At 39.9% G+C, this 14,936-nt stretch overlaps 1 protein-coding gene across 6 annotated transcripts in view; it reads right to left on the minus strand.

Annotated features, from left to right (window-relative positions):
* Window positions 1-14,936, minus strand: part of ZDHHC17 (zinc finger DHHC-type palmitoyltransferase 17) — a 119,051-nt gene that overhangs the window by 34,193 nt on the left and 69,922 nt on the right. For 3 of the 6 annotated variants that reach the window (XM_061639694.1, XM_061639696.1, XM_061639699.1), the window contains exons 8-12: window positions 14,199-14,324; window positions 13,707-13,849; window positions 9,541-9,643; window positions 1,919-2,041; window positions 508-570 (exon numbers count right to left, since the gene is read on the minus strand). In XM_061639694.1, coding sequence (XP_061495678.1) covers window positions 508-570; window positions 1,919-2,041; window positions 9,541-9,643; window positions 13,707-13,849; window positions 14,199-14,324 — 558 coding nt within the window. Of the gene's footprint in view, window positions 1-484; window positions 571-1,918; window positions 2,042-9,540; window positions 9,644-13,706; window positions 13,850-14,198; window positions 14,325-14,936 lie in introns of all 6 variants that reach the window. The other 3 variants (XM_061639695.1, XM_061639698.1, XM_061639697.1) reach the window with 3 other exon arrangements.

The following is a 14,936-nucleotide window of genomic DNA, read 5'->3' on the forward strand; positions in this document are numbered from 1 at the left end:
CTTAATAGAACCATTGGGTTGTATCCAATACTGGCTCTACTTACAGTAGTTATTTAACTTAATGGCCATGACTACTTAGGCCCACTATCAATGGGTCTACTTCGAGCAGAGCTTAATCGGATAAAACCTATTATATTTTGATTATAAAAGCTTGCAGATATTTTAATTCAAAGTTCTACTCAAATTCAGTTGAACTTGTTTCCAATATAGCCTACTTGAATAAAGAGTTCTAACTGCAGTGGGATGGGGACTCCAGTGAGCAATCCTGATATCCTTTCTTCTGGATTCATCACAACAGGTAGCCACTGCTTTTTCTACCCCTGGAAAGTTTAGTATTCATATGCACAAATACTGGCTTGGTGTTCTTAGCAGAGATTCACCTATACCCTGTATGGATATCTGCTCTTGCAAGGTCAAAGTATACACTCATAGTATGCACTCATTTTGAAAACAGACACGACTTTAAAATATATAGTTTAATTACATGTAAGCAAAAAAGCATACTACCAAACAGGTACTGCAGAATATACTGAGGTCCAGACTTCCTGTCTCCGCAAGTTCTACTATTGTCTGCAGAAAAACAAAAACAAGAGTATTTAATAATTTAAGAACTGTCTTCATATAACACATCTTAAGTCAACTCAAGCCCATGAAAGCTTATAACTAAGGAAATCTGTTAGTCTTTAAGATGCCAGAAGGCTTTGTTGTTTTTACTACAACACAGTTGTTGTTGTTGTTGTTATGTGCCTTCAAGTCGATTACCCCATTGGAAATCTCCCTTTCTGTCACATACACTATGTGTTAACACACAGAACATCCCAAGCTTTGGCAAGCAGATCACATTATGCAATTTTATTCAAGTCAAAGACACATTAAAGCTAGAAAGCCCCTGCATTACTGCTCCTAACTGGTTCTGCCCCACTTGTCTCTAAAATAACAGTGGGACTCTGCCCAACACTAACCTTGATAACTCCTGGCTGGCTCCAAGACTGCACCAGTATTAGGGCTGTTGGGCTGCTCCAGTAACAGCCATGCCCTTTCTAAGCTTTAAAAGCACCTGGTGCAGTATGCCAGTTTTCTGTAGCATTAGACAGCAGTCTGTGGGACTGTTGCTGCTGCCTTGGAGTAAGGAAAGGGGCCATATTTCAACTCCAAAGCAAGGGAATATTTTCTCTTGTATTTGAATTGAAGCCATTAACATAATCTTATGCTATTTCTGCATTACAAAAAGTATAGCTAGGCTACGTCTTAAACTGGTCTTATCAAACAGTGCATAACATGGGAAAACTGTCCCTAGGTAGTATTAATTCACACTAGAAGGGGAACTATCCCTCCACTTTAAAATCTTCTAACATGTAGAAAACTGTATCAGGAAGGAGGGTTTAGAGCCTAGCCTTCTCCTGGACACACTGGTTTCTTATGTGTAACAAATGTCCCCCACTCCCTCTGAGATTGTTCAAGGATGCCATCTTGACCTTCAGTTTCAACTGGTCCAGAAACAATTATGTAATATGCTGTTATCTGTCTGAGCTTAACCCTTTTCCAACTATTTCCTGGGAGATAAGATGCAGGTTTTGAGGGTTTTTTTATTTAAAAAAATTCTGTACCTTCTCACGTTTTTAAGTAGTGCCAGAAATATCTGGATGATCTAAGTAGATTCCTAGCAAGAAAACCATTTGTTCTGCCTAGACTACAACCAATTACCTCTGATGTTCTTAAATGGAAAAGCTCAGCCAAATGGGAAGGAAAACCATTTTCATCAACTCTTCCTCTTCTCTACAGCCCCAGTGTCCCATGAAGGCAGGGAAGGGGGGCAGATTTTCCTGGAACTGCTTTGATTAGACAATGTTTTCAGGATGTACATAGAAAATCTAAACATCAAAATCATTCATTAACAAGCATGGGCTGTTTTGTTTACCTTTTTCTTTTGTTCTTCTGTGGCTTTAATTATTCCTGGGTCTGATTTCCATGATTTTCCAAAATTGTAGAAAAGTGCAATACTATTGGCAAGAAATGGAAGGTGGATGAACAGAAAATTTAGATGTATTTAACATTAAGGAATTTAAATAAGTTCAAATGAGCATTCTTTTCCAGTTTTAGTTAAATAATTCTCTGAAAGTAAGCAGAGAAGGATTTTGCAGTACACCTTTTTTGTTGATGTTAATATAGTTCATGGGGATTATAATGGATGCATTTCAGGATATTCATTTTTTTGTAATTATATACTGTTCAGGTGTATCATCTTTTTCTAAATTGTTTGATAGCTTCAAAATTTAGTGTAATGCTTTGCATCTTCTCTTAGAAGTCTTGCTGTATTCAGTGAGTAAATGTGTTTAGGACTGCAGCCTTAGTATCTCTTTAAATCAATTTCTAACATAAAGCAACTGAATCTTCAATCATTAATTTCTTTTTTTACTCTAATTGCTTGAAATTCCAGTTAAATCACAAAGAAAACTTTTCACCATAAAGGGATTGTACAGGGAATGATGAATACCATAATGTCATCTTGTGGAAGAAATTACATTCATGTTAAACTGATTCTTCCTCCCCTCTCTTCTGTAAATAAATTACTGAACAATTGAAAATATGCTTTATCTGGAGCTGAAAGTATGGGAATAAAATGCACCCATGTGGATACTTCCAATATTTGAACTCCTGCTGATTCACAACTTTGTGAGTGAATTACTATCTCTATTTTCTTCATACTAATTTGCCCATAGCACAAGCTATTTATTTATTATATTTATATTCCACCTTTCCCCCAAAGGTTCTCCCCCTCCCATTTTATCCTTACAACAATCCTGTGAGGTAGGTTAGGCTGAGAGACTGCGATTGGCCCACAGTCATCCAGTGAGCTTCATGGCTAAATGGGGATGTGAACTCTGATCTCCAGTCCTAGTCCAGCACTCTAACCACTATGTCAGACTGGCTCTCTAAAGCTAGTTATGCTCTAACAGATTTAATTATTTTCTATAATGATATTACAAATAGTTCCAGTAGCAGGTTTGGGAGTTTTTGCTTCAGTACCTCAAAATTTATACACGCCACTACTGAGAGAATGACAAGCTCTAAACATACACACATTTAAAAGCTGCTTAGCTAAAATCACAAAACTTCAATTGTAATCTATCAGCTTTATAAGAACAAATATGCCATGTGGGAAAACATTTTATTGCAGATGTGAAAGATTCCATAGTACTCAAATCAATGTGCAAAAAGGGTTCCCTGGAGGTAGAAAGCTTTAAAACTACTGTGTTGATGCAGATCATCAAGAAAATACTGAATCTATGACTGACAAGCTTTTTAAAAACTTACAGGTCTGGTTTGCACATCACATTAAACCATACTATGGTTTAATGTGAACACCCTGCATTCTGGTGCATGCTGCTGAAACAGAGGAGCTTTGCTCCCTCCTCACTGCTGCCATCATGCTGCTGAGAAACAAGCCATGGTCCAGCTTAGCATTATATTTGAACCCAGGCTTATGATGTGCTTCTCTCAAAAAAAGTCACAAGCTATAACCGAGGTTTGTTCTTGGCTTACCATTTATGGCTTATTTGGAGAGAAACAAGCCTCAAGCCCAGGTTCAGATGTAATACTAAGTCAGACCATGGCTTGTTTCTCAGCAGCAGGAGGTGCAGTGGAGGCAGGAAGCACCTGCATTTCAGCAGCATGCACCAGCACACTGTACATTCACATAAAATCATACTTTAAGTATGAGGGGTTCTGAGTCTAAGTCTCATCCATTTAAAGCTCCCAAAATAATATGATACATGTTTGAAGAAGTACCACCATTCATCTGAAGTACTAAATTGCTTGTCTAGATCACTAGAAAGAAACCAGCAAAGACAACTGTGTATGTTCTGCTAAGGAAAAGGTGAATAACCCTAATGGTCTATCTGGCGTTAGACCTTTGGTAAAGTGAACTGCTTTCAAAATTAGACAGCATGTTCCCATGGCTAAGAAGTGATAGATAGGTCCAAGCCAAAGGAAGAGATTTGAAGATCCTCCCACCCCTGAGATGTTCCCATTTCCCTGCTCATAGTGTTCTATGCAAATAATGTGAGCAATACACTCAGAGTAGACCTCTGCCTTCCTTCATTAGTTAATGTGAGAGAGCAGCTATATTTCTAGAAAGAGAAAAGGCACAACTAAGACAAATGTTCACCGCCCAGAGAGCTATTGCTAGTCGGGCGGTATATAAATTTAATAAATAAATAAATAAATAAATGCTTGTACTGAGAGGAAAAGAGTGGCAAGCAAGTGAAAAGGCTAAGGAGGTATGATGCAGACCTCTGTTTTCCCTGTTCTGAGACTGGAAGAATGCTGAATCTCTTCTGGGTGAGTTTTTACCTGTTTGATGACATTTGAAGTAAGCTCCTACTCCAGCTTTCCCTCCTTTCTGTTCTCAAACCCAGGATCAGCACACACTGTGGACAACAAATAGTGACTTCTGCACAGAGAAAAGGCAGATGCATCAGGAAGCACAGAAACGTAAGAGGAATAGAATCATAGAATAGTAGAGTTGGAAAAGGCCTGTAAGGCCATCAAGTCCAACCCCCTGCTCAATGCAGGAAGCCAAATCAAAGCATTCCCGACAGATGGCTGTCCAGCTGCCTCTTGAATGCCTCCAGTGTCGGAGAGCCCACTACCTCTCTAGGTAATTGGTTCCATTTTCGTATGGCTCTAACAGGAAGTTTTTCCTGATGTTGTCCAAATCTGGCTCCCTGCAACTTGACCCCATTATTCCGTGTTCTACACTCTGGGACGATCGAGAAGAGATCCCGGCATTCCTCTGTGTGACAACCTTTGATGTACTTGAAGAGTGCTATCGTATCTTCCCTCAGTCTTCTCTTCTGCAGGCTAAACGTGTTCAGTTCTTTCAGTCTCTCCTCACAGGGCTTTGTTTCCAGTCCCCTGATCATCCTTGTTGCCCTCTTCTGAACCTGTTCCAGTTTGTCTGCATCCTTCTTGAAGTGCAGAGACCAGAACTAGATGCAGTACTCAAGATGAGGCCTAACCAGTGCTGAATAGAGGGGAACTAGTACTTCACGTGATATGGAAAATATACTTCTGTTAATGCAGCCTAACATAGCATTTGCCTTTTTTGCAGCTGCATCGCACTGTTGGCTCATATTCAGCTTGTGATCAACCACAATTCCAAGATTCTTCTCACATCGTATGGCTGAGCCAAGTATCCCCCATCTTATAACACTGCATTTGGTTTCTTTTTCCTAAGTCTAGAACTTTGCATTTATCCCTGTTGAATTTCATTCTGTTGTTTTCAGCCCAATGCTCCAGCCTATCAAGGTCCCTTTGAATTTTGTCTGTCTTCCACGGTATTAGCTATGCTCCCCAATTTTGGGCCCTCTGGATAGGGATCTCAGATTAGGAGTCCTTAGCCCCGCTCTAGCGGCACCAGTGATGGCGTGAGGATTTTGCTCCTGTCAGCACTGAACACCAGGAGAAGGACAAAGGAGAGGGAGGCTATTATTTTAGTCCTTTACTCTTCCTGTCCACCCACAACAATGCTTTCCTGCCTGTTCCAAGGAGAGCAGCACATGGAAACTGGCTTTGCTGGATCAGAAGCCACATGTCTAAACTGGATGTGTATCCAAATGGGCATCTGAATGTGAATATTGTTAATCACATCATATTGCTTTCAATGGAATATTCATTTGGATGCAAATCCAAACACACATCTGACATAGATGGGAATGTACATTTAGATGCATATTCAAGTGCCCATTCCTTTAAACTAGAGGTAGAGAACCTTTTCCTCCGAAAGGGCATGTTCCCTTGGGTGATGTCTTGGGGACTGCATGCTGGCAGTTGGCAAGATCACTGCTAGCTTACACACTGTCTCTTTCTCTCACAGAACTTCCCTTCCTCCCATACCTCTACCATTGGACAGAGAAGCAAAAGTACAAAAAAGGCACAAAACAAAGCCACATTCTCTCTGCCACCTTGTTTTGAAGCCAGTGTCAATCCCTTTGGCCAGGGTTTCAATGAAGGAAGCATCAAGGGCAGAACTGGAAGCCACAAGATAGCCAAGTGGGGACACGATGGGCTGGCAGGCAGACATACACATAAGCTTGGAGGCCCACTCACGGAGCGTGGCAACTACAGCATCTTTCCAAAGGATGCTCTGCTGCTCTCGCCACCAGATTCTGTGCAGTAGTCAAAGAAGTAGTTCTGTTAGCACAAGGATTTCACAGCTGAACTTACCCACCCCTTGGTTGGGGCGGACACCTAGAACAGATTGAGGGAGCATGCAGGGGGAAGAGAGGAAGGGGAAGTTCTGTTGCGCAGCCAGAAGTCCTTGCATTAACAGAACTACTTCAATGGATATGGTTCTAAGGTTGAACCTCTGAAATTATATGAGTGAAACAAGTTATGAACATTTTACTATATAAATTGCAGAAATCTTGAAAAACACCTACTCTGGCAGGTAAGGAATTAGTTCAGAATCATTTCCAACCAACAGAATTTAGGTTCTAGTTAGCTACAAGGAAAGATATTGCATAGACACCTCTCATTTCATATGCTCTTTATCAACCAGAATTCTAAGATATACATAAAATTAAGGGATATATCACAAAATGTGGGCCTGAAGCCAAAGAAAGAATATGAGTACTGAGGAGTACTGTGTGCCGAACTGGAGCTTTACTTTCACTGTCATTCCTGCTGCCAAACTGAAAGCAGGTGGAAAAACTCAAAAGCAGTGCAAATGGCAGCAGAAAGAAAGCTGAGTCCAACTGTATGCACTGGTCTTTCCTATGTAAGCAGACATTCTTCTTGAATCCAGACTATGTACTCTTACTTATTTTAATGAGTATTAAAGTGGAAACTGACTGTATAGTTTTCTTAATTTAGAATTGTATATTATCTTAAAACTGTTCATATTTCTATTCTGATGACACACAGATTCAAGTCATTTGTTTTAAGAAATTATCTTCATCGAGCAGATTGCTATCCTATTATGCTCTGTAGGGAAGTATTTATAATCTTTGTCATCTCAGTTGTTTGATTTGAAGAAGTTACCAATTATGATATTTTACTGTCTTGGAGGCCTATATGGGTATAATATCCCCTATCCCAAACCATGGTATGTAAGGAGCATATTGAGGGCATCACACAATACCCCCAGCACAAAGTTCTCTCTTTTATAGGTTGCCTTATCTCTGGCACTGGCTCTACTGTAAACTATTATTAAAGGTAACTAGATTCCCTCTTATGCCAGGTTTACAAACCAACTGCAAACCCTGTCTCAAGAGCTAGTTGGAAGGCAACCCCAGTTAGCACAGTAGTAACTAAAAAGATATGAGAAGTCACAAATGGAATGCAGTGAGTAAATCCAAATTATTACTTTTCATCATAATTCTGCTGACAATTGAAAGGTCATTTCTAGATATTTAAATTAACCTATCTGGAAGCCCTTTTATTTCTGATCAAAACATATTCCAGAAGCAGCCACAGAGAGACATTTCATTGGATATTGCATTATTCTTCCTACAGAGAATAAAGAAGACACTGTTCTCTGCTGAAAATAGTTTCCAAGAACTGTAAGAAGTATGAGAATAAGTTTTTACCCTGACCACAATGTTTCTGCTTCATTCTATAAAACAGAGCATATCATTTTTTTCATCGAGTTGTAGACATGCTGACTGACAGAAGAATTTTAATTGCTAGAAGAACTAATAATTGAGGCTTGCAATATTAAAATGACATGTAGGATTTAGAGGAGACTGTTTTGGGCAGCTTCCATACAGCAAATGTAGTATTTGTAATCGCTATAATATCATGAAATGTTCATCAATATTAACTTCTGAAGGGGAAAGAGTGACAATCAATGCAGCTGCTGAGAAAACAAGAGAGGATGTGATTAAGAAGGAAACCCTTATGCCGGGCCAAAGTCAGTGTGGTGTAGTGGTTAGTATGTTTGACTATGACCTGGGAGACCAGGGCTCGAATTCCCTCTCAGCCATCAAGTTCACTGGGTGACCTTGAGTCACTGTCTCCCAGCCTAACCTACCTCATGGGATTGTTAGGAGGATAAAAAGGAGAGGCAAGAACCATGTGCACTGCTTTGAGCTCCTTGGAGAAAAGGTGGTATATAAAAAAATCTAAATAAATAACTAATAATTATAAAGACATAATAAAGAAAGAAAGAAAATGAGGGATTAAAAGCAGGGCCCAAGGAAAGGAATGGTGTATAAACGGGCAGAGACTGAGATACAAGGGAGCCAGGGGCAAGGATTAAATCTTGCTAGGTTTAAATTAAATTAAATTAAACCAGAACTGTCACTAGAAGCTAAAACGATAAAACTGAGGCTATCATACTTTGGACACATCATGAGAAGACATGATTCACTAGAAAAGACAATAATGCTGGGGAAAACAGAAGGGAGTAGAAAAAGAGGAAGGCCAAACAAGAGATGGATTGATTCCATAAAGGAAGCCACAGACCTGAACTTACAAGATCTGAACAGGGTGGTTCAAGACAGATGCTATTGGAGGTCACTGATTCATAGGGTCACCATAAGTCGTAATCGACTTGAAGGCACATAACAATAAGGTTTAAATACTTGTTCACAAAAATCCTGGACAAATCTTATTTTGCCATAAAACAATTAAACCTTCTGTGACATGCTTGGAGTAATTTGAAGTAATGGGTGTGAAACAAAAAGGAGACATGTTCCAGTGCTACTGGTAATCAACTGTTTCTTAGGCTTGATGCATATTGAAGAACTCTCCTTCATCAGGAGCTGCATAAACCATTCAATTTCTTAACTCAGACAAAATCTAGGTCAAAAATGACCACATATTAATATTTTTTTCTTATAGCATACCCACATATAACTCTAATCTCAGGGTGATACTTCCATTCAGAACACAAGGTCAATTCCTGCCTCAAGCAGCAGAAGGAACACATAACCCATTTGGGGGTGCCTTAGTGCCCACTGGAGAATGCGAGTATCACCCTGAGATTATCTTTGTGTACACTGTAAGTTTTTTAAATGTGTGGACCTTTTTGATCCAGGTTTTGTACGAGTTAAGAAAATGGTTTAAACAGCGCGTTACAAAAGAGAGTTCTCAGAAACACATTGAGCCTAATAAGCAGTTGATTACCAGTAGCGCTGGAGTGTGGCTCCTTTGTGTTTCACGTTCCTATGTGCTTCGCCCCCCACACACACAATCTGAGTCCAAAGATTCCCCATTTCTGCCTTATATAATTAAGTTTGTCCCCTTCAGTCTTTATTGCACACTCTTTTTTTACTTGTTCTATCCTGCCCATTCCCTTTTTACTTATTGTCATGCCTCATTCTCTCTCCTGCTCTCGTCTCCTGCTTCAGCTCCATCACAATCCTTCAACTGTTTTCTTTGGTCTCTGAACCATAACCTTTTCACACTCCTCTTCCTAAAGTTGTTCCATCTCTTCAATCCTAGCTTCTAATTATTCAATGTCAGCATTAAGTTATATAACCCACTAAAATGAGTAATTTCAAATGGCAAAATGCTGAGTACAATATAAAGGATATCATTCCAAAACCAGAAGAACCATGTCACATACATCCAGAATTTTGTTGCTAGGTAGATTCCAAGGGGTAGTGCACTATGCATGGAGTGATCAAAGAATGATCTGTGAAACAGAGAAATAATAGCACATAATAGGTTATTACATATTCAAATATGGATGTCCTTCAATTGTTCTACAGAGTTCAGGCTCACCAGGATTGTTTTGGAAGCAAGTGCACAAAGGTTGTTTAACATTAACCTCTACTCTCAGAGAAGCTCTCACTGACTGATATAAAGTATGTGACCACCTGAACAGACAACTATTGTTTGGTATGCAATTTCTATTTTTCAGTCAATTCCCTTGATTTTTACTTGCATACATATTATGCTGTTGCTGTGCCCCAATTAGGTCTAAAACCCTTTAGTTTTCCTGGGTGTATGTTTTGGCAAGAGAGTTGGGGTTGAATTCTAAAATTGCTCTCCCCCATGGCTGATGATGGGAACTACAATTTCCAAGGGAGAATCCAGTAAGGTGCATGTGGTGGTGAAAAATGGTTGTCGCGCAATTTTCACATGGTAAAGTGGTCTTGTGAAACTGATCCCACAGGCAAAGTAACAGGACACCAAAATCAATTTTCAATGCTTGCTACACAAGGCATAGTGCTTTGACATGGCCATACTAAGTCCTGCCTCTTAAAAAATGGTTGTATAAGTAAGTTTTCAAACAACAGGCACCAACACTACAGAAGTTCCAACAGGAAAATAAAACAACGCTGCTAGTCTAGTAACAAATCAGGCCACGTTGTTTCAGGCAGGCCATGCAAACTTCCCAGTGCTTTAATGCAGTGGTTCTCAATCTTCTTTCCCTGTGGACCACTAGAAAATTGCTGGGGAACTTGATGGATCACTTATAACACTTTTTCCACTTTGGCACCAGCATCATTATTTAAACCACCATTGTATCATGAACATCTTGGGTCCTGAGCCTGGCCACTGAGAACGGCCCTTTTATATTTTTAGGGAAATTTAAGATTGCACCAGTACCCTATTACGAAAACCACAGGCCCTTGACTAGGGCCTTCTTAGCCTGTTCAATAAATCCAGCCCTAGTCAAAATGTTCTTAATCTCACTGTCAAAACAAAAACCAACCAACCAACAATCAAGTGTTGGGCCAAGTATACATATTCCTGACTGCTCTGTAACCTTTCCATGGCCAACATGAATGCATCTCACAAGCTCAAGAACTTCTGCTTTAATGCTGAAGATGATCCATTATAGGACAACATTTCTATATGTTAATGATACTACAGAATTTTATAAACATGAAATGAAGTTTATTCTAAAACCACATTTTGACAGCAGTTACAAATACGGCTAAACTACACGTTCAGCAAAACTCAAAATGATAGTTATTTTAACCACGTTTGAAATAAAAGCCAAACCCAGAATGTGAGTTGTAGTAATATAATCTCTTACATTTACACTAGAGATTCCAGTGTTTGAAATCTTTATCTGACATGTGCTGTATTACACTGGCAAGAAATAAATGTAAGATACCTTTCCTTGCAGCCTTTCCTTGGGTAATATAATTCTTATTATGAATGTGTTTTCTTTGCCATTAAAATTATAGGCAGTTAAGCATGCATGTACTTTTTGTCCACTCATAGCATACTAAGATCCTCTTAAAAAATTTTTTTTCTATAAAAAAAATGGTAATCATCTTATAGAACGATTTCAATATTTGGTTTGTAAAAGCAGAAACATTACTTTTGGACAAAAAGACCCATTCATTTTCACACAGTACAACCAGAAAATAATTCATAATATGACTGATCTGATAATATTAAGTTATTTTTGCTTAGAGCTACAATATGAATGCCACTTCACTCTAGCGAAGTAGGTCTCCTATTAACTAGTGAGAAGGCAGGTAACACTAATAAGGGCATCAAAGCAGATTTTTCTATCTATCTACCCTGAATAATTTAATGAAAGACTTGCCTATTAGTGAATTTCTCTGCTTTTTAATCCGGGAGGTAAGAAATGGGATCCTGTGCAAGTTTGCTGAGAATGGATTGACCATTTGCATTCTTATTGAGTTCAGTGGGATTTACTCCCCTGCAACCATGCTTAGGATAGGTGAAACTTATCCCAGGGGATGGGGAGAAGGGGGAGGGGAGCAGGCAGGAGGGGAGGAGGAGGGCAGGTTTGATCACTTGCATGTTTATTGAGTTCAGTAGGATTTACTCCTGTGCAATCATACGGGATAGGTAAACCTGACCATGTAGAGGGAGGTCTGGAGGCAGGGGAGAAGGAAGAGGGGAGGAGAGGAAGAAGGGACGAGGCGGGCAGAGGAGAAGGAAAGGAGAGAGGGGGATGGGAAAGGCAGGTATGATCATTTGCATGCTTACTGAGTTCAGTGGGATTCACTCCCATGCAATCATGATTAGGATAGGTAAACCTGACCATGGGGGAAGAGGAGGGGGAGGGAAGAGTAGAGAGAAGGAGGAAGGGGGGAGAGGGGAGCAGAAAAAGGGGATTGGAAGGGGAGGGGGAAGGAGGGGACTGGAAGGGGGATGATAGGGACAAAAGGGAGGTGATGAGAGGGAGGAGGGGAGGGCAGGTTTGATCATTTGCATGCTTGTTGAGTTCAGTGGGATTTATTCCTGTGCAATCATGCTTGAAAATGAAATGGACTGCCTTCAAGTCGATTCTGACTTATGGTGACCCTATGAATAGGTTTTTCATGGTAAGCAGTATTCAGAGGTGGTTTACCATTGCCTTCCTCTGAGGCTGAGAGGCAGTGACTGGCCCAAGGTCACCCAGTGAGCTTCATGGCTGTGCAGGGATTTGAACCCTTGTCTCCCAGGTCATAGTCTTAGGATAGGTAAAACTGACTGGGGGGGTGAAGGGGGAGATTCAGAGGGGAAGGGAAGGAGGGGGAGGGGGAAGGAGGGGATTGGAAGAGGATGGGGAGAGGGAGGGGAAGGGGCAAGAGGGAGGGGATAGGAGAGGGCAGGTTTGATCATTTGTATGCCTTTTGAGTTCAGTGGGATTTACTCCTGTGTGATCATGCTTAGGATAGGTGAAATTGACTTGGGGGAGGGGCAGAGAGGGGAGGAGGAGGGCAGGAAGGGGAATGGAGGAGATTGGATGTATGGGCACTGGGCAGAGGGGAAGCCCCTTTCCTTTCCAACGGAAAACATTGTGAACAGTATCATTCTTTCTCAGGGTTTCCTGCACCTTTTTATTCTACAGCACACATGTTGCCTCCCACCGAAATTCAAACCAAAGCTGTGCATGGCCACATCCACACCAGACTGTTATTTCACTTTAGGCAGTCATGGCTTCTCCCAAAGAATCCTGAAAAATGTAGTTAGTGAAGGATGCTGAGAGTTGCTAGGAAATGCCCTGTTCCCCTCACAGAACTTCAGTCAGAGCAGCTGACTGTTAAAACACTCTGGCCACTGGAGCTCTCTCAGTGGAATAGGAGTCTCCTCTCAGCACCCTTCACAAACTTCCCAGGATTCTCTGGGGGAAGCCACAACTGTCTAAAGTGAAATAAAGGTCTGGTGTGGGTGTGGCCCCGATTAGGGAAGCCCTGCAGCTGTGAGTCTGGCTTTTAGAACACTGACAGTTGGTTCTTACTGAGCAATCCTGGCCTTATCATTGAGTTCAATGCCAAATTTCTTAGATTAATTAAAAATCAGCCAGGCATTTTTTAAACCTTTAAACTGCAGAAGATGAAGGTCAGAGTATGGGGCAAGGTCAGTAATAGGATTACAGGTACTCTGTGAACATGGCTGATTTTTAATTAATTTCAACAGATTATGAGAACTCTGACAGAAAAAAATCCAAAAGGGGTCTGGTTTTCCTTTCTCTCTCTTTTTATAGTTTGAACTCTTAATTCTCTCTGACTGTTTTGTGTATCACCATGAAAATGTAGTGGGTTGTTAAGCAAGCGTTTCTGAGTTCAGGAGTATAAGTTTTGTAAACTTTTGTCTTGAAATGAGCTTATGGGAAGCATCAGAATGGCATGGGGGTATTTTCAATTTAACATTGTGGAATGCGAAAAATCCATGCTGACTATAATACACAGCCACTCTGGTGGCTGTATAATACACCTGACAATATTTTATGTAATAAGCAAATAAATGATCTTTGACATATTCCTTAATTACATACTTACTTGGAAAGAAACTGAACCATAGCCCAAACACCACCATACATTAGTCCTTTAATAAGCCAAGAATCAATGTCAAGGTCTGCTATAAATCCAACCAGCCAAATAACTAGGAACGGTGTTCCCAGCATCACCTTCTGACGAAATTCCTGCATATAAATACAAACACTGATTAGCTAACCTGGATATTTATGAACTATTTAAAAAGTAAGTACTTAATTTTAACACCCAGATACTTCATAGCAAGTTTAATATGCATAAAGGAGATAATCCAGCAAAATCAGGGAGGATCCCATGTTCAGATATATGCAAGGACTAGTCAGTGACTTCTCCCTGCTGTGAAAAGAGAATGGCAAACTTGGGGGTACAGACACATGAGTTCAAGCCTGCTTCCAATCTCTCCTGGTACAAACTGTGGGTAGGGGTCATCTAAGTAGGTTGAATTTATAAAAAAAAGAAAACACATTACATAATTCATCATTTAAAGACTCTTCTCACCTTATCAGCCCTCAGCTTCCTGAGAAAAGATGGATTGTCATATCCCTTTGCCTGCCTCGCCTCCTGTAGATGGTTTATCATCCAAACATTTTTTCTTTGTTTTGCTAAATCAAGTGGTGATTCACCCTATCAAGAGAATGAAAGATATTCATTTTTTAAAAAAATGCAGAACAATTTTACTTTTAAAAATAGTAACTTAAAACACAACTAAGTATATAACATTATTATGTTGTTATTATCATAAAACGTTGCTTTGGTTGGCAATTTATTTTATGCTGTAGAGAGAATTACTTTTTTCTAGTCTTTTCTCACTTTAATCAGTTCAATCAGATGAGATAAAAAGTTAGCTATTTCTAAATAATGAAACAATGAGTTCATCAGCAAACACCTTCATCTGTATATGGAATAATTAATGGGAATTTAAAGGATCCACATACTTAGCTCTCAAGTTTGGAACAAGAGGTTCACTCTGAAATATTAACAAGCAGCAATATCCATTCATGGAATTTTACCAACAGACATGCTTATTGTGATTTCAATCTATGCAGTGTTCAGTTGGTACAGATAGTGGATTGTAAGTGTAGGTTTCTATTAGACAGAGAAATATGTTTTGATGCATTTACATGTGGTGAAAAATTACGATTATACTGGTCCACCCCATTCCTACCAGAACTCCTCACTTTGGATTCCGCACCCATTTTGCATGAAATCACAATGTTAAAGAAGACTGAATGGGTT

This window comes from Rhineura floridana, chromosome 8 (assembly GCF_030035675.1).
Source record: "Rhineura floridana isolate rRhiFlo1 chromosome 8, rRhiFlo1.hap2, whole genome shotgun sequence".
NCBI lineage: Eukaryota > Metazoa > Chordata > Lepidosauria > Squamata > Rhineuridae > Rhineura > Rhineura floridana.